The sequence below is a fragment of the Perca flavescens genome, chromosome 17 (assembly GCF_004354835.1).
Source record: "Perca flavescens isolate YP-PL-M2 chromosome 17, PFLA_1.0, whole genome shotgun sequence".
Lineage (NCBI taxonomy): Eukaryota > Metazoa > Chordata > Actinopteri > Perciformes > Percidae > Perca > Perca flavescens.
The window spans coordinates 33250307-33268337 of NC_041347.1; the positions used below are offsets into that span (position 1 = coordinate 33250307).

Genomic DNA, 18031 nt, shown 5'->3' on the forward strand with positions numbered 1-18031 from the left:
TCGGTCGGCTGGCGGGCGCCCGCAATCTGAAATAGACTTTTTTCGACATATACTATGACTTTTTTTACTTATTTCGACATACTATACTATGACTTTGTTATGACTTAATGCCGGTGTGAACAACAAATGATAGAACGAACACAACTAACGGAAGGTTCCGGAAAAGCTCACCAAGATGAGGAGCTGATTCAACTGATTCTTCATAATCTGAGGTGAAAGGATCTATCCCCAATTCCATTTTGAGAGTTTTTAGTGGTGTGAACCATGAATACAACTTTGAACCACTTCATTACAAGCTTCACACACAGCTCAGCAAGAAGAGCTGCTGGAGATCTGATGAAGATTGGAGGTTTAGGGTTCAGTCCTTTCAACAATGAAAATGCCAAATGGATATGGAAACAACATGAAAGTTTATCAGAGCACATAGCTCAGTGTGATAGGCTGCTGGTTTGAAGGCTTCTCTGGTTGTGGGTTCAAATCTTATGTGGTGCATTTAGTGTTTTTAACAGAGTTTATTTAAGTTTTGTATCAACAATTTGACTGTTAATTATAAGGACACATTGGATTGACATACTATACTATGAATTTTTATAACTTTTTTGAAATACTAAATTATGACTTTTTAATCACTTTTTTCAACATATTCTACTATGACTTTATTATGACTTTTTTTCAACATACTATTCCATAACTTTATTATGACTTTTTTGACATACTAAATTATGACTTTTTTATCACTTTTTTCAACATGTTATACTAAGACTTTATTATGACTTTTTTTCAACATATAATATGACTTTTTATGACATGTTATACTATGACTTTTTTTCGACATGTTATACTAAGACTTTATTATGACTTTTTTCGACATAACATACTATAAGGTTTTTTAACATATTATAATATGGCTTTTTTTTGACATACTATCCTGTGACTTTATTATGACATTTTTTGACATTTGACTTTTTTATTTATTTTTTCAACATATTATACTATGACTTTTTTATTGATTTTTTCAACATACTATACTATGACTTTTTTGACGTTTTAAATCAAAACCAGGGCTAAAAAACTGCACACCAGTAACCATACCAATACTGTGACTTTAATACTGATTCCTAAATGATACTTTTTTCGATAGCAATCCTATTAAACAAAAACAAATTACAACATTACACTTTACGATACAAAACTTTTATGTATGTTTCAGCTCCTACTACGTGAGCCGTCTGTGCAACAGACAGTTTTTCCTGTGTGTCTCTACGACGTGTAATGTTAGACAGTTTATCACAGAAATTATTAGGCATTCTTCAGTACTCAATACTTTAGGGGCAATTCAGTCTGTGCCTAAAAAGTATTGAATTCTGTACTCAACCTTTACATAAAATGTGAGTGCAGTCCAGTAAAATGAATGGGATATAAGTAAAGCTCAACACGTCACAAAGAGTCACACGGTGGAGTCGCTTATGTGAAAGTTTTCGAGCATCCTGTCCAGCTCTCAGAAAATCTCAGCGCTGCATATCGTTCCAAATCACCTGTGTGAGGAATCCCACACCTGCCTGCTAATTGATAGCTGCAGTGTGTGTGTGTGTGTGTGTGTGTGTGTGTGTGTGTGTGTGTGTGTTTTGGGGTTAGTTAGTTCCTCACATGGCGGTATCTGAAATAATTTGGTTTTATGACAGTAGTGACACAAATGTTTCTGCAAACCCAGCAACAACTCAACTCCACCCAGCTGTGACAGGTCGACCTCCACCGGAGACACTTCAGTGTTTAGCTGGCTGGGTGTTTATGTACTCCGCTCTGACAGGTCGGCAGAAAAAGTGTCCAAAAAGTGGCAAACAATATCCAAAAAAGCATTTATAAGTGTTTATAAAGCATCAACAAGGCACCAAAAAAGTGACTTAAAAGCGTGCAAAAAGCATCCAAAAAACATCCAAAAAAGCGTTTAAAATGAGGCGTTTATGTACTCTGCTCTGACTGAACAGTTGTTTACTGAAGTTATAGCCGTGCTACACATGACACAGCTGTTCACTTTCTGTTATATAGTTTGTTTCAAGACTTACCCTGAAAACATTTGCTGAAAGTGTTAAAGCAAGTGGTGCTCTTTGAGGAGAGAGTGATTATATTTCCTTTTATTGATTAATGACACAACATGAATAACTGTGTACGTGCATGCATGCATGTGTGTGTGCATGTGTGTGTGTGTGTGTGCGTGCATGCGTGTGTGCGTGCATGCGTGTGTGCGTGTGTGCGTGTGTGTGTGTGTGTGTGTGTGTGTGTGTGTGTGTGTGTGTGTGTGTGTGTGTGTGTGCGTGTGTAGGCTTATGGTCAGGATTGATCTGCTCGAGGTGGAAAAAATTAAATGGGGTCTAAAAATAGACCAACGCCACTGGTAGCCAATCAGGGAATGATGGGTAAGGTTGCAAAGGGTGTGTGTGTATGTGTGTGTGTGTGTGTGTGTGTGTGTGTGTGTTTGTGCTGAGTCATATTCAGGTTCCTCTCAGAACAGAAAACCCTGAGCAGCCATCTTAGAGTCTAACTTGCTGATGTTGTGCTGAGATTATTTTAGCATGCTAGGTGGTTGAACCTGAAAAAGTAAAATACGGGATAGAATGAGCTATGCCCTGCAACGCCCTACTACGCCCTGCTATGCCCTCATACATTTTTAACCCCATGTTTATCCCCAAAGAGGGGATATTATTCATGTGCATGAATAAAATGTAGGTCAACACTGAATGAGTCTTCTTGTGTTTGAGGTTCTATGTGTATCGTTACGTCTTTTGTACAACTAAACCTATGGAGGGTTGGTGGTTGTGCCTAATATATTTGGTACCCCTAAAATCACATGTGGCCCCAGCCGGGCCCCTCTGGTTTAAATTATTATTATTATAAATGGTCTAGAAGCGCTGCTGTTCTTCTTCTTAACAGCAGTCTATTTTTCTCTCTCTCCACTACACAACAAGAGTCCCATGTTACTTCTATCTCCATAGCACTCTCTCCCTCACTTCTTTTCTCTACCTCTCTCTTTCTTTCTTTCACAGCCTCTCTTTCTCTTCCTCTCTCTCACGTGCCTTCCCTCCACCTCTTCTCTCTCTCTTTCTTTCTTTCTTTCTTTCATTTTTTCTTTCACAGCCTCTTTCTCTCTCTGTGTCTCTGTTTCTCTGCCTCTCTCTCTCTCTCTCTCTCTCTCTCTCTCACGTGCCCTCTCTCCACCCCTTCCCTCCCTCTCTCTCCGGTCCATTAGCAGGATCAGATCACTGCACAGACGAGAAGAGACGAGACAGCCGAGGCAGACGGAGCAGAAGAAAGAGGGAGACACAAGATAGAAGAACACTGAATAAGAAGAGAGAATAAGACAGAGAGAGAAGCAAAGCATCATGGACGCTTTCAAGAAGGGATTCTCCATGGCGAAGGATGGAGTGGTAGCCGCAGCCGAGAAGACCAAGGCCGGCGTGGGCGAGGCCGCCGCCAAGACCAAGGAGGGGGTCTTCTACGTCGGTGAGAGGGTGGAGCGAGGGATGGAGGGATGAAAGGAACAAACTGTACATGTTTTTATGTGAGGAAAGTGAGACTGATGGATGAAAAAGTAAAAGATGGGATAGAATGAAATGAAAAACGAGCAAAGTAAAAGTTAATTCATTTGATATGAAATGATCATGTTTTTTGATGAAAATTGAAAGAGGGACGGATGAAGGGAGGGAGGTTTATAGGAGGAGGACAAGAAGTGCAACTCATCGTGACATTATGCAGAAGTCTGTTTGAAAGGAAAGGAGAGAAAGGAGAGAGAGACAGGTTGATTTAGAGAAGTATAGATGGCTAGAAGAAGGGATGGAGGGATGAAACAAAGAAACTGGCAAAGTAGAAAGTACATTTCGACACCAAATTGCAAAATAAATGTTTGATTAGAGGGGAATTTTGAGCATGGAAGAAGAAAGAAGGGATGATGAAAAGAAGGAGATAAAATCAGTCAAATTTGACCTAGAATTCTACCTTAAATTATCAGAAATCTAAGGGGTTTTTGGTGGAAAAGGGGGGATGTGATTCAAGTACAAACTGGGAGGGAGGGAAGGAGGGATAGAGGGATGAAAGGAACAAGCTGTACATGTTTTAAGTGTAGAAGTGAGACTGATGGATGAAAAAGTAAAAGACAGGATAGAATAAAAAGAGAAACAAGCAAAGCAAAAGTTCACTTTGACATGAAATGATCACGTCTGTGATGTGAAGAATGGTCCTTGAATGAAAGAGGGATGGATGAAGGATAGGGAGGGATATAGGAGGACAAGAAGTGCAATTCATCGTGACAGTGCATCAGATTTGAAGACGGGAAAGTCTGTTTGAAAGGAAAGGAGAGAAAGGAGAGAGAGACAGATTAATGCAGAGAAGTATAGAAGGCCAGAAGAAGGGATGGAGGAATAAAAGAGAAGTAGTTGGCTGAAGGATGAACTGGGATAGATGGACGACAAGAATCAGAATCTTAAAATATTAAAATTAAAATGAAAGAAAGCGTGAGATTGTGCATTAAATTTTAAGACGCTTAAGATCATATGCAGAAAAGAGGGAAGACAGGAAGGAGAAGAAGAGAGAGGGAGAGGGAGAGAGAGAGAGAGGGAGGGAGGTAGAGAGAGGGAGAGAGAGAGGGAGGGAGAGAGGGAGGAAGAGAGGGAGAGGGAGGGAGAGAGGAAGGGAGAGAGGGAGAGAGGGAGAGGGAGAGGGAGAGGGAGGGATAGCAAGAACCTGAATCTTAAAACATTAATCTCAAATAAAAGAAAGAGAAAAGTGTGATTCATCGTGACATGAATTAAATTTGCAGAGACACATGTTCTCTATTTGGAGCAGGAATGAGGGAGGAAAGGATGGCTGGAAAGATGGAGAGATAAGGAGTGAGTTAGAAGGAAATGAAAAGAGAAAATGATCTAAATTTGACATAAAATTCACATTAATTCATCAGAAATCTGAGTTTTTTCAGTGGGAAGTAAAGGAGGGATGAGATTCAAAAACAAACTGGACAGAGGGAGGGAGGGAGGGAGAGAGGGAGAGAGGGAGAGAGGGAGGGTGGGAGGGAGAAAGGGAGGGAGGAAGGGAGGGAGGGAGCAAAGCTACTTACTTCAGGTTTGAAAACTCCCTGACGCATAAGTTGGTTTAGGTTAAAGTTCACCATTGCATCCTAACTTAGGGAATAGAGTGAAGAAATGTCTGATGTCGCCTGACTAAACAGCATTTTTGTTAAATTGCCAAGTAGGATTGTGTTGTCTTCCCATCGACCATCAACTTGTTGTCCATCCAGGTCAAAAGTGAATTTGAATTATTGGCTCTTTTTTATGCTTTTGACACTTTTTTAAACATTCTTCTCACTTTTTTCAACATTTTGTTCATTGTCAATAAACCTAATTTATATGACATTTTACCAAATTTTTTAGTTAAAAAAGCAGAACTAAAGAATCTTTTTGACTAATAGTTAAGATCAGAGGATTGATTGGATCACAGACTGGTTTATGTCAAAGTTTTGTCAGGATACTGTTTTAAAATCAATTAAACATACCCCACCAAACACCCCAAATTCAATAAAAGTAATCATTAATTTTACGTGCAAAGATTGTTGCATGGATCCCATACAATGTACATCCATGCATCCATGTTATTTTTGGACATTTTTGTTCAAAGAAACCCATTTCTGATATGAAAAACTTTGAAAATTTGACCCGAGGACAACACAAGGGTTAACGACATGAACCCTGGAGTCTGCTCTCCACTGAAAAACGCTCCCATAGGTCGTTAGTCCAAGTAGCAATGTTACTTTACGGTACAAACGGAGCAAGCCTCGTTCTGCATCACGAGCGTAACCAGAGGGAAGTAAATGCCCCTGTGGGTTGTATTATGGGCTGTTCATTTAGAGGCGTTTTCCCCGGGATTTGCTGCTGCGATTACATACAAAATCAATGCAAAGATGCAAAAAGACACGAATTTGAAGCGGCTGTGCGAATGGTCCTAAGACTTTCACCCAGGAAACAGGTGTTGATGTCCTGAAGAAGTTAAGGAGAAAACACAAGACTTTCACCCAGGAAACAGGTGTTCATGTCCTGAAGAAGTTAAGGAGAAAACACAAGACTTTCACCCAGGAAACAGGTGTTCATGTCCTGAAGAAGTTAAGGAGAAAACACAAGACTTTCACCCAGGAAACAGGTGTTCATGTCCTGGAAGAAGTTAAGGAGAAAACACAAGACTTTCACCCAGGAAACAGGTGTTCATGTCCTGAAGAAGTTAAGGAGAAAACACAAGACTTTCACCCAGGAAACAGGTGTTCATGTCCTGAAGAAGTTAAGTAGAAAACACAAGACTTTCACCCAGGAAACAGGTGTTCATGTCCTGAAGAAGTTAAGGAGAAAAAAACAGTAGCGGAGATAGCGTGGGTGCTTGGGTGCGGCCAAAGTGACACATTGCAGATTATTACCTGAAAGAAGCTAATTACTGCATATGATTTCACGTTGTGATAATCCAGCTCTTCTTATTAAACATATATAAAATAGTGCCATGTCAATTATATAGTGTGGCAGTGATTGAGCGCACTTGGCCTGTTCAGCACCATCGCTGTCCATGGTGCTGAAAGATTTTAATTGACTGCCAAACTTTGTTCAATACAAACTTGTAAAAAAAATGTGGCTTTTCTTTGTGTTTTATTCGACATATAGGCTTATTTGGCTCAACAAGTGACACATTATAACATGCATTCATCAGATATTTTACCGTTGTTTTTTTTTTTAACGGTTTTAATTTTAAAATGACTTGGTAGCAGAGGACCAGTCTAGCTCCGCCCCTGGAGAAAACACAAGACTTTCATCCTGGGAGTGTAACTCAAACTACAATCTTTTTCCTAATCTTAACTAGACCTTTTGGTGTCTAAACCTAGTCATCGCTGCATGACGTTCGCTTTTTCTCAGCTAAACTCAACTGCGTATAACCGGCCAGCAGTTGCTGTGAGAGGGGGGGAGAGAGAGAGGAAGGGAAGATTTCCCAAAACATTAAAACATATAATTGTTTATTGATTATAATTGCCGTTGTTCCAGCAGCAGGAAGGATGAAGACATCCGTTAGAGGAGATAAAAGCTGAGCTTTATCAAATATGCATCAGATGTTAACCGCTCGGCTGCCTTCCTGGAACCAACCGCACGCCAGTGGAAACGCCTGTCAGACAGACACACGCTTTCTCACACTTTCGGCGCCGTTTCTCAAAGGTTTTGAAGTTTATTTTTGTTTATTTAACGTTTTTTTCTGAAGTTTTTGTTGCTTTTTTCGGCGCTTTTGATATTTTTTTTTTCCAATGCTTTCTCTCTCAAAGTGGTCCCGTTCCTCATCTTCTGTTTCCAGCCTTGTGTTGAGTTTTGACATGTGTGTCTCTTGATATAAACCAACACTGTCAAGGATCGGTAAGGGCAATCTTCCAGGTTCAGAATGAAAAAGAACGAAGGGAAACAATTTTTGTTGTTACAAATGCAGCTTGAATGGTAAAAATGTGTCGAACCAACATGAATAATTTTTGGTAGAAAATAAAGTCTCTATAAAGAGGAAGAATACAGTGATGTCAGCAATAGATTTACTAAACAACAGCCTTGGACCTGGAAAACATTTAGATGCTGATGGAAAAAGGAAATAAAAACTTTTTTTTTAAATGACAAAACCTTGGAAAAATAGTAATAAAAACTTCTAAAAAAACACAAAAGAGAAATAAGGAAGGCAACACTAGAGGGACAAAAAATGACAAAAAATTCAAAACAAACAACAGACTGAAAAAAGCGACAAACTTTGAGTAAAAAAAAACAGTAGAAGTAACTACAGCCCTGAAAAACATTTTGCAAAAAGTTTTACATAACCCCTGCAGTCCTCCAGAGTACCCCTAGGGGGACACGTACCCCCTGCAGTCCTCCATAGTACCCCTAGGGGGACACATACCCCCTGCAGTCCTCCAGAGTACCCCTAGGGGACACGTACCCCCTGCAGTCCTCCAAAATACCCCTAGAGGGACACGTACCCCCTGCAGTCCTCCAAAATACCCCTAGAGCAACACGTACCCCCTGCAGTCCTCCAGAGTACCCCTAGAGGGACACATACCCCCTGCAGTCCTCCATAGTACCCCTAGGGGGACACATACCCCCTGCAGTCTTCCAGAGTACCTCTAGGAGGACACGTACCCCCTGCAGTCCTCCATAGTACCCTAGGAGGACACGGAACCCCATTTGAGAAACACTGTCGTAGTGATTTCAACACGTTGGCTGAGAGAAACATAAAGGTCTGAGGACATGAAACCCTCTAAAAGCTCTTCTTAATGAGTCATATTTAGGGGTACTGAGCTGGAGAACATTATAAGAGTTGTTAGCAGCTAGCTGGAGAATGAAAGGAGATTTGACCTGATGGAGACCTACTTTAGCTACTTTAGGTATGAAATCTCGGAGACTTCAGGGGTCGGCTGCTGGCCGGGAAACAGACGTTTTTCAGACGTTTTTGATGCTGTTTTCAACTCATTCTTTTGAAGTTTTCGCGACTTTTCACAACGTTTTTTGTTGTTGTATTTGCATTTATTCAATGTTTTTTCCAACATTTTTGCATGAAACATTTAGTTTTTCTGGGTCCAAAAGTTTTGGTCTTCTTTTGTGACACTTTTCCCCATCATTTCCGTCACTTTTTTCCAAGTTTTTTGTCACTTGTTTCAACATTCTTTTATCAAACAAAACACCCAAATTCAATGAAAGTAGTGAACTGATCATTTATTTTACTTGTAAAGAGTGTTCCACTTTATTTGTTTTTGACAATTTGGTTAAAAAGAAACCCAAATTTCTGATATAGAAACTTCTTGAAAATGGGTCACATTTTTGACCCGAGGACAACAGGAGGGTTAAGAATAGATGAAAGCTTCAGCCCAATGTCTGTAAACGGTCGGCTGTCTTCCAGGAACAGAAGCTCCAGGGGGAGGGAGGGAGGGAGAGAGGAGAGAGAGAGAGAGAGAGAGAGAGAGAGAGATGGAGAGGGAGGGAGGGAGAGAGAGGAGAGAGAGAGAGAGAGAGAGAGAGAGAGAGAGAGAGAGAGAGAGAGAGAGAGAGAGAGAGATGGAGAGAGATGGAGAGGGAGGGAGGGAGAGAGAGGGAGATGGATGGAGAGAGGGAGAGAGGAACAGAAGCTCCAGGGCTCGGCTGCAGCCCCTGTGTTTCCTCTCTGGGTTTCTGTGTTGTAACGTGTTTGTTGTGCGAGCAGCAGACAGTGAATCACACACTGTGTTCCCTCAGACAACAGAGTCTGTTCAGTCTGATCCGCCTGCACGGCGCCCACTGGGAGAAGTATTCACATCCTTCACTGCATTAAAAGTACTAATACCACACTGTTAAAATACTCTGTTACAGTTAAAGTCCTGCAGTGAAAATGTTACTTCAGTAAAAGTCTGTAAGTATCATCAGGAAAATGTAGCTAAAGTATTAAAAGTAAAGAACAATCCTCCCATTTTAGAATCTGTGAAAAGAAAAGACTCAAAGTACAAGTATCTCAACATTTGGACTGAAGTACAGTACTGGAGTAAATGTACTTAGTTACATTCCTCCAGTCCAGTGATCCAAACAAAACCACAGACAGGGAGAGCATTGTTGTGCCACATTTGGCCAAATCAGAGACGGATAGTAAAAGTACAAATGGCGGCTGCTGTCGTCTGAAAATGCATGACGGGACTAAATAATTCAGAGAACAGCTGAGCTCAGAGGAAACCAGGTCACACTAACACTGAACTGCTGCAAACAGCTGATAGATTGAGAGATGGAGAGATGGAGTGATAGATAGATAGATAGATAGATAGATAGGCGAAGGGACACACAAACCCAGACAGACAGACAGAAAAAAAGCATAAAACTCCCCCATTAGTGGTTTGTTCCAGCATCATTCTGACCTATATTTATGTTTGTAGTGGCGGCGCCCTCTATTGGCCGTAGTAGATCTGACGGGAGCAAAGCAGGAAATAAGGTGAGGAAGTATGAGAGCGTCAAATGTCCTGGTAAAGGTTTTTTTACACTGGACGCTTCCAAAGTGGCACGCGACATCGTGACGTCAAAATGATGTAATATCTGGCCTGCGCATCCGATTTATGGCGCGTGATCCGAGGTCGCAGACGGCTCTTTTTTTTCAGCGGCGCGCGACAAACCGGAAACAGGATCCTGAATGAGTTCGCCGACAACCAGATGTCAGGACTCTCAGAGTGACTGCAGGTCTCTCTGGTAAACTTACCGGGTTAAGAGGAGTTCTTTCATGGCGAATGAAAGGCTCGATCTCACGAAGTAGCACATTGAATCAAATCGAAGCATTGACGGCAACGCTGCTGCCAGTTCTGCCGTTGTTTACATTTTCTTCTTCTTCTAGTCCGTAGAAAGAGAAGCATCGGTAGCCTTTCCTCATTAGCGCCACCGCTGTTCAGGAGAAGACTGCAACTAGTGTCGCGAGCACCAGCGCAGGTATAAATACTCATGGTGATTTCATGACGTCACATACGCTCGCGTGAGCTGGACTGTGTCCAGTATATAATCACCTTAAGGAGGCAGGTTGGGGGTGGGGACATGGGTCAAACAAACTTTCACCCAGGAGACTGGGGTTCATGTCCCATTTGAAAATAAATAAAACATCATTTTTTTTTACTTTTATTTGGTGCCTAATCTTAACTGTCTTCGCGGCATACGATTACTTTTTTTCACCTGAACTTAACCGTAATGTTTGCCGAAGCGACTGGCAGCTCGCGGTGCTCTGTACCTGGCTCACAGTCACCTTTTATCAGGTAACTGAACCACCAACTACCGCCAGTACAACGGAGCTCTGTAGCCGGAAGTCTCCTTGTTTTGGAGGATATGATATGAATTGGTATGCATAAACTTCTGTACTATATCGTACCAATGCGTTAATAAAAACACTTTTCTTTTCTTCTTTTCCAGGAAACAAGACGATGGAGGGAGTGGTGACCGGCGTTAACACAGGTAAACTAACTGCTGCTCTCTCATCAGCACCAGAAAACAACAAGGTCAGAAATGTAAGGAGGGAAAGTTTTGCATTCTTCTTTTATCCCATCGGATTATTACAGAGGGAATGAAGGACATCATCAACATAACGCCTGATTCATTCATTCAGACTTTTAAAGGCCAATATAATATGAGAAAATATATTTCATGTTCTCCTTCTGTCATACTTTACTATGTCATATTATACTATGACTTTTTATGACTTTTTCGACATACTATACTATGACTTTTTATGACTTTTCGACATACTTTTTATGACTTATTTCAACATACTTTTAATGGCGTTTTTTATAATTTTTTCAACATATATACCACGACTTTCTGTTTCCAGTTGCCCACAAGTCGACAGAACAGGCCAACGTTGTTGCCGACACTGCGGTTGCCGGTGCCAACGAGGTGGCCCAGGCGGCGGTGGAGGGGGTGGAGAACGCGGCGTTAGCGAGCGGATTCGTCAGCACGGTAAGAGATGACCCCTCCAAAAAAACAGTCAATCAATCAATCAATCAATCCATTTTATTGTCACAGTAAATAGTGATTATTTTAGTTCATACATTTTTTTGTTATTTTAGAGACGGTAGTTTAAAAAAGTATGACAAAATTTTAAGTCTCATTTTCTCTGCAAAAAATAAATATTTTTTTTTTCACAAATTATAAAATGTTTTACAGGTAAATGAACAAAAAAATAGGATATATGAACAAAAACCTTAAGATAAAATATTGATTAATCGTCCTATACAGTAATTATAATATATAATATTATAATCTCTGTTGTGCTGATAACTTTTATTTTCTCTCTTCACAACTCTCTGGTGATTGGTCGGGAAAAGGAGGAGGCGGGACCAGTGGCTGAGGAGGTGCCTGATTTGGTCATGCAGCATGTTATGATGCTCGCTGCCTGATGAATGATTTTTAACTAACAGCTTCATTAATCTGCATTTCTTCATTACAGAGACTGCAGGAAATCATTTAATGTTTTTTAAATGTTTGAGACTGTGTGAGTGCAGAGCTGGCCCAAACCAATCTGGTGTCCTCGGCAATATTTTTGACACCTTTTTGTTAACGTTTTTTACATTTTACATGTTTTGGGGCATTTTTTTAAAGTCTTTTAGAAATTATTTGTAATATTTTGGGTAAGGAAAGTTGAATTATTTTGAGAAAAAAATTAAAATACTTTTTTTAATATTGTAGAAAAAAGTTGAAATATTTTAGAAAGGAATTGAAATATTTGGAGAAAAAAATGGAAATATTTGGAGAACAAAATTTTAATATTGTAGAAAAAAGTTGAAACATTTTAGAATTTTTTTAATATATTTTTAGAATGTTTAAAAAAATAGTAGAAAAAATCACAATATTTTAGAAAAACAATTAAATATTTTAGAATTTTTTTATATATTCTTAAAATTTTTAAAATATTTTGAGTTTTTTTTATATTATAGAAAATAATCACAATATTTTGAGAAACAAGGGAAAGGCCAAGAAAACCTTAAAGTTTTAAGTACCAAGTCTAAAAATACTGTTAATTTAGACAACAATCAATAGTGAAAAGTTATTAAGTCAACTTCCTCTAGTACTGTACTTTAGTAGACTTTTGAGGTGCTTTTACTTCATTTGAGTAAAGCATTTCCTGCAACTCACTAAAGGGACTTTTAATAACTGGAGATATTTAATCAGAGATACAACATGGCTGAAAAGCTGCTAACAGCAACGTGTGACGATGGTTTCTACTAACACATTTATTAAACTAACAAAGTATGAAGGAACAGGATGCATGGTTTAACGCTGGCAGAAAATAAAACATTGTTTGTTACGCAGAAAGTCCACCGCTTTGTTGACAACACCCTTTGAAATAGGAACAAAGGTCTTTGTTCTTTCATCATAATCCCAGCAGACTCCATTTAAAAAAGCAATACTTTTAGCGTGTATAGAGCCAACATATTTGCACATGTAAATCGTAAATTATGTGTTTATTTCAACCAAAACTAGAGTTGTGTGGGTTGGTAAGGTGTAAAGACGACCCAAAACGGCTTTTCATAGTTTTATTTAGTTTCTGTCGACTTTGAATGAAGTGTGTTTTACGATGATAAAAGTATTGTTTATTTACATGGAGTCTGGTGTGTTTAGCAAACGCAATTTTACACATGTTTTAATGTTCAAGAAAACACAAACAAGTAAAGGCTGGGAAATAAAACAAAAAATAAACTCCCGTTGGCTTTCATATTATGTCAGCCTGTTCTCATGAACCACACATTTGTTTTAATCCAAACCACCATCTTTTTCCTAAACTTAACTAGTTGTTTCAGTGCCTAAAACTCAACTTTTCTCGACACATAACGCTCACTTTTTCTTGTCTAAACTTAACCGCAATCTCCGCCGAAATGAACGGCAGCTGGCAGTGCTCTGTACCTGGCTCACAGTCACCTATTCTCGGGTAACTGAACCACCAACTTCAGCTGACCTGATGGAGCACCGTGCAGAGCACCGTGCAGAGAACCATGCAGAGCACCGTAGCCAGCGTCACAGAGCTTTGTAGCTGTTAAACACATCTACTAACTGCTGCTGATACGAATGAGATGTGACGCAGGTCTGTAGCCAGAGGCAGGAAGCCCTGTAGAGCTTTAACTGCTCTGTAGCCAATGTCCCAGCTGGCAGCCTCCTAGTTTTCATATGATATCTTACATTTTAGTGTGCATAACTTTTCGTACGATATCTTACAAACCCGTTCATGATTTTGTACGTACCAACTGAGCTTAATGTATATTTCCATCATTTACTAGTTTACATGCTTTAAATTCACAATTCGTTTTAGCGCTTGTCTCTTTAAGCCGCCCTGCCGAAACCAAGCTAAATCTGCTCTGATTGGTCAATAATATAAAACATATCACGGTCATGTCTGTTGTTTTGGCAATTGACCCTGTGTGTTGTTTAGGTTTGAGGACGTGTTGGCCTTAAGGGAACCGTGCAAGTTTTCCACAACACGTTCCTGCAAATGTTTCACAATAAAAGCATTGTTAAGTGAAGGGATTCTGTCCCCTGCAACACTACAGGGCTTTTAATTTGAAACAGATACAGGAACTGTTGTTTGTAACAGCATGTTACCAAACAGGAGCGGATTAAAATGCTATCTTCTGCAGTGGAGCTTCTTTTTAGACCCGGGTGCAGTCGCCCACTGCTGGAAGTTAGACAGAATGCAGCTTTAAGGAGCTTCTGCTTCACTTTTCAGACCCGGAGGCTTCGTTCTTTATTTTTCCAGTCTGTGATATGAATGAGTACGCGGTAGGTGGAGTTATCATGTTCTCTGCTCCGTCTCTCCTGCAGGCCGACCTCCCGAAAACAGAAGCAGCGGGAGAACAGACTGAACAGTAGGTGAGAAAACTACCAACAATAAACGGCGGATTTATCCTCATTTGGTGTTCTAGGTACCCCCTTTAAAATATGTTTTCATCCAAGTACTCCCTGACCACAGCAAAGCATTTTTGGTAGAAAAAGAATAGTTTTTTAAAGAGGCACAATACAGCGCTGCGCCATCGGTGTAACTGAAAAACACTTAAAGCTACATTTCAAATAGTAATAATCTCTAAATTACTACTATATATTAAATTATTACTATATTGTATAGTTATTGAAGGAATTACGTATCACAAAAAGTACCCCTAGGGGGACATGGACCCCCATTTTAGAAACACTGCTCTAGAGAAGTGATACCCAACTAGCAGAGGTGGTAGAAGTATTCAGATCTTCAACTAAAAAGTTGTAATATTTCAGGAAAATTTCAGGAAAAAAAATCATGGAAAAAATCATAATATTTTAGGAAAAAAATTGTGATAAAATTCGTAATATTTCAGGAAAAAAGTTGCGAAAAAGGCGTAATATTTCACCTCACTTCCATTGCGCCACGGGGCGACCCTCTGAGTCGTGCGCGTCCACGTGGTCCATGTGGTCTCTGTTTCAAGACGGTTCGGGTGGGTTGCCGACATTGCCTTTTTACGTGAGCCGTTGCTTAAATGAACTCTTCGTCTCAGATTGATCCTTGTGTTCTGGTAAACTTAAGTCCGATGTAAGAAGGCGCGGGAATTAATAAATTGGAGTCAGATTTGACAGGCCTTAGGGCCTCATTTTAGACACAATTCCCTCTACAATTCTCAGCCCTATTTTCTACCCATGTTGGGTAACATGTAAGTAAATATCAAAACCACAGATGTATTAACCTTCATTTTGTGTTTGTGTCTCTCAGAATCTCGTCCTCCCTGACCTGCAGTCACTTCCTGTTTCTTCCTGTCCAATGAGCAGCAAGAGAAGAAGAAGCTCTGACCCTCCCTGACACGTTAACCCTCTCACTGTGTGTAACTAAAGCTCAGAACGTGTCTGTCTGGAACGGACCAACTGTATCGCTGCTTGTAGCTTTCTCCAGAACCATTGAACCCCAAAATAACTTCTTAATATGCAACTTAACTGTGTGCTATTGACATACTTTGTACTTTTACTTCAAAGGAAAACATTGTACCACATTAACCTGTTGGAGAAATGTTACTGGTTATGTTGGAGATTAAGGTTTTACTCACAAAATATCACAATTAAAATAGATTAAAAAGGTGGCGCCCAGATAGCTCAGTTGGTAGAGCGGGAGGCCATGTGTAGAGGTTTACACCTCGACGCAGAGGACCCGGGTTCGATTCCAGCCTGCGGACCTTTGCTGCATGTCATTCCCCCTCTCTCTCCCCCTTCACTTCTTCAGCTGTCCTATAATTAAAGGCCTAAAATGCCCAAACAGTTCATGTACGCATGCAAGTTTGCACTGATAGTCAAATATGCAATGTTTCCTTCTCACATACACACACACACACCTGTGTTCCTGATATTAACTTCTTCAGCTTCAAGCTTATTTCTTCTTTTACAAAACAACAGAAGTGAAATAAAAAGAGTTTAAAATCGTGCTGCACGGCTTTGTTTCTTCTTTTTCACTGTTAATTTTAAATTCAATATCATTATTGTTGTGGTATCCTAGCTATAAGATAAAGTTCCTAAAAATACATACCTGTAAGTTATATTATTAATACTCACTTATTAGGGATAATGCTACCTGATGTAACCCAACATTCCAGACAGTACGCTGTGATTGGTCCATTCATGAGAGCAGACACTAGGTGTCAGGACAGAGACGTTTTGGATCAACCTTTGTCAGAGAGTGATCCTTTATCATGTAGAGTCACATTCATTCACTTTGTTTCAAGAGATTACAAAAGACACAGAGCCAGGGGCCCTGACTCCTTCAAATGTTGCTGAAAAACACACAAGATGATCACAGAGACACTCAGAACGTATAAAAAAAGATCAAACAACAACAAAAAGATGCAAAATGACTAAAAAACTGATGAACAGATGAGTTGTTGTTAAGATATGACCTAAAGTATTTGGATAAGTGAGAACATTTCACCAGACGAGGGATTATCCTGTAACACAGTCTGTGTTTCAGTGTTTTACAGTGTGGTATTAGTACTTCTACTGCAGGAAAGGATCTGAATAATTCCTCCACCGCTTCTCGCCATCAACACGTACAACATCTAACACGTCATCATAAACCTGTTAATGCAGCATGGTTCAATACCAGCTTCACAACTCAAATAAAAGAAATAAAATACATGAACACCTGTTTCCTGGGTGAAAGTCATCTCCTGGTCACAGACATGTAAAAGGATGGTCATTTTAAATCGTTTTCTATTTCTTTGTGGTCATATTGAGTTTTTTATGGTCGTTTTGCATCTCTTTGTGCTCTTATTCATCTTATTGTAAGAACACCTCCCTAGGGAGGCGCCCAGGGGGCATCCTTACCAGATGCCCGAACCACCTCAACCGGCTCCTTTCGACGCAAAGGAGCAGCGTCTCTACTCCGAGCTCCTCACGGATGACTGAGCTTCTCACCCTATCTCTAAGGGAGACGCCAGCCACCCTCCTGAGGAAACCCATTTCGGCCGCTTGTACCCTGGATCTCGTTCTTTCGGTCATGACCCAGCCTTCATGACCATAGGTGAGGGTAGGAACGAAAACTGACCGGTAGATCGAGAGCTTTGCCTTCTGGCTCAGCTCTCTTTTCGTCACAACGGTGCGATAGATTGAATGCAATACCGCACCCGCTGCGCCGATTCTCCGACCAATCTCCCGCTCCATTGTCCCCTCACTCGCGAACAAAACCCCAAGGTACTTGAACTCCTTCACTTGGGGTAAGGACTCATTCCCTACCTGGAGAAGGCATTCCATCGGTTTCCTGCTGAGAACCATGGCCTCCGATTTAGAGGTGCTGATCCTCATCCCAACCGCTTCACACTCGGAGAGTTGTGTAACAGAAGAGAAGTTACAGTTAATTAATAAATATCCTCATCTAAACTCAGGAAACGCCTCAACCAGTGTCCATTTATATTAAACATTACATTAAATCACTGAAACACCTGGATGAAGGTGAAAACGTCCCAGCAGTACTCAAAATATTTCTACAAATATACAAGACATATGCAGACACTAAATTACTCATAGAAGACACAATATTACTCTTAAAAGACCCATAATGACTCTTAAAAGACACATAATGACCATGGCTCTCATCCTTTCCACCAAGGTGTCTGCTCTGCTAGATCACCATCACCACGCCCTCTACCACGCCTCTCCTCCTAAAACAGGAGGAAGATTATCCTCCATGTCAGCGTACTGACTGGAGACTGCAGAGGACACAACATCTGACAACTCTTTCAGCTCGGCTCATAGCTTTCAAAAGGTACACTTTAGAATATTACTCATTTTCTTATAAAGAGAGATTATTAAACAAGAATAAAAGAACTGCAAACAGACATATAAATGACAGTTTTGGGCATTTCATTTGGGTGTTTCACTGTGAGAATTTAAAAAAGATACTTTGTTTTGAAGTAAATAAATCTTTGGTAGAGGAAGAATGAAAGAAGAAATGATATTTAAGAATATCAATGAATGAGAAAGTAGTGTTTAGACATGTT

The 18031-nt window shown here is 40.2% G+C and overlaps 1 protein-coding gene across 1 annotated transcript; it reads left to right on the top strand.

The window, feature by feature from the left end:
• Positions 1-3234: 3234 nt before the first annotated feature.
• On the top strand, positions 3235-15618 carry LOC114572265 (synuclein). The gene is made up of 6 exons (XM_028603815.1): positions 3235-3498; positions 10950-10991; positions 11365-11492; positions 11861-11887; positions 14349-14396; positions 15265-15618. Exons 1-5 carry the CDS (start codon positions 3378-3380, stop codon positions 14394-14396), a joined length of 366 nt encoding a protein of 121 aa, XP_028459616.1. The 5' UTR covers positions 3235-3377; the 3' UTR covers positions 15265-15618.
• Positions 15619-18031: the final 2413 nt, after the last annotated feature.

Coding starts and splice junctions, on each gene's coding strand:
- LOC114572265 (XM_028603815.1), top strand. CDS start 3,378: ATGGACGCTTTCAAGAAGGGATTCTCCATGGCGAAGGATGGAGTGGTA. Junction 3,499..10,949: donor GGAGGGGGTCTTCTACGTCG/GTGAGAGGGTGG, acceptor CTTCTTTTCCAG/GAAACAAGACGATGGAGGGA. Junction 11,888..14,348: donor CGGGACCAGTGGCTGAGGAG/GTGCCTGATTTG, acceptor TCTCTCCTGCAG/GCCGACCTCCCGAAAACAGA.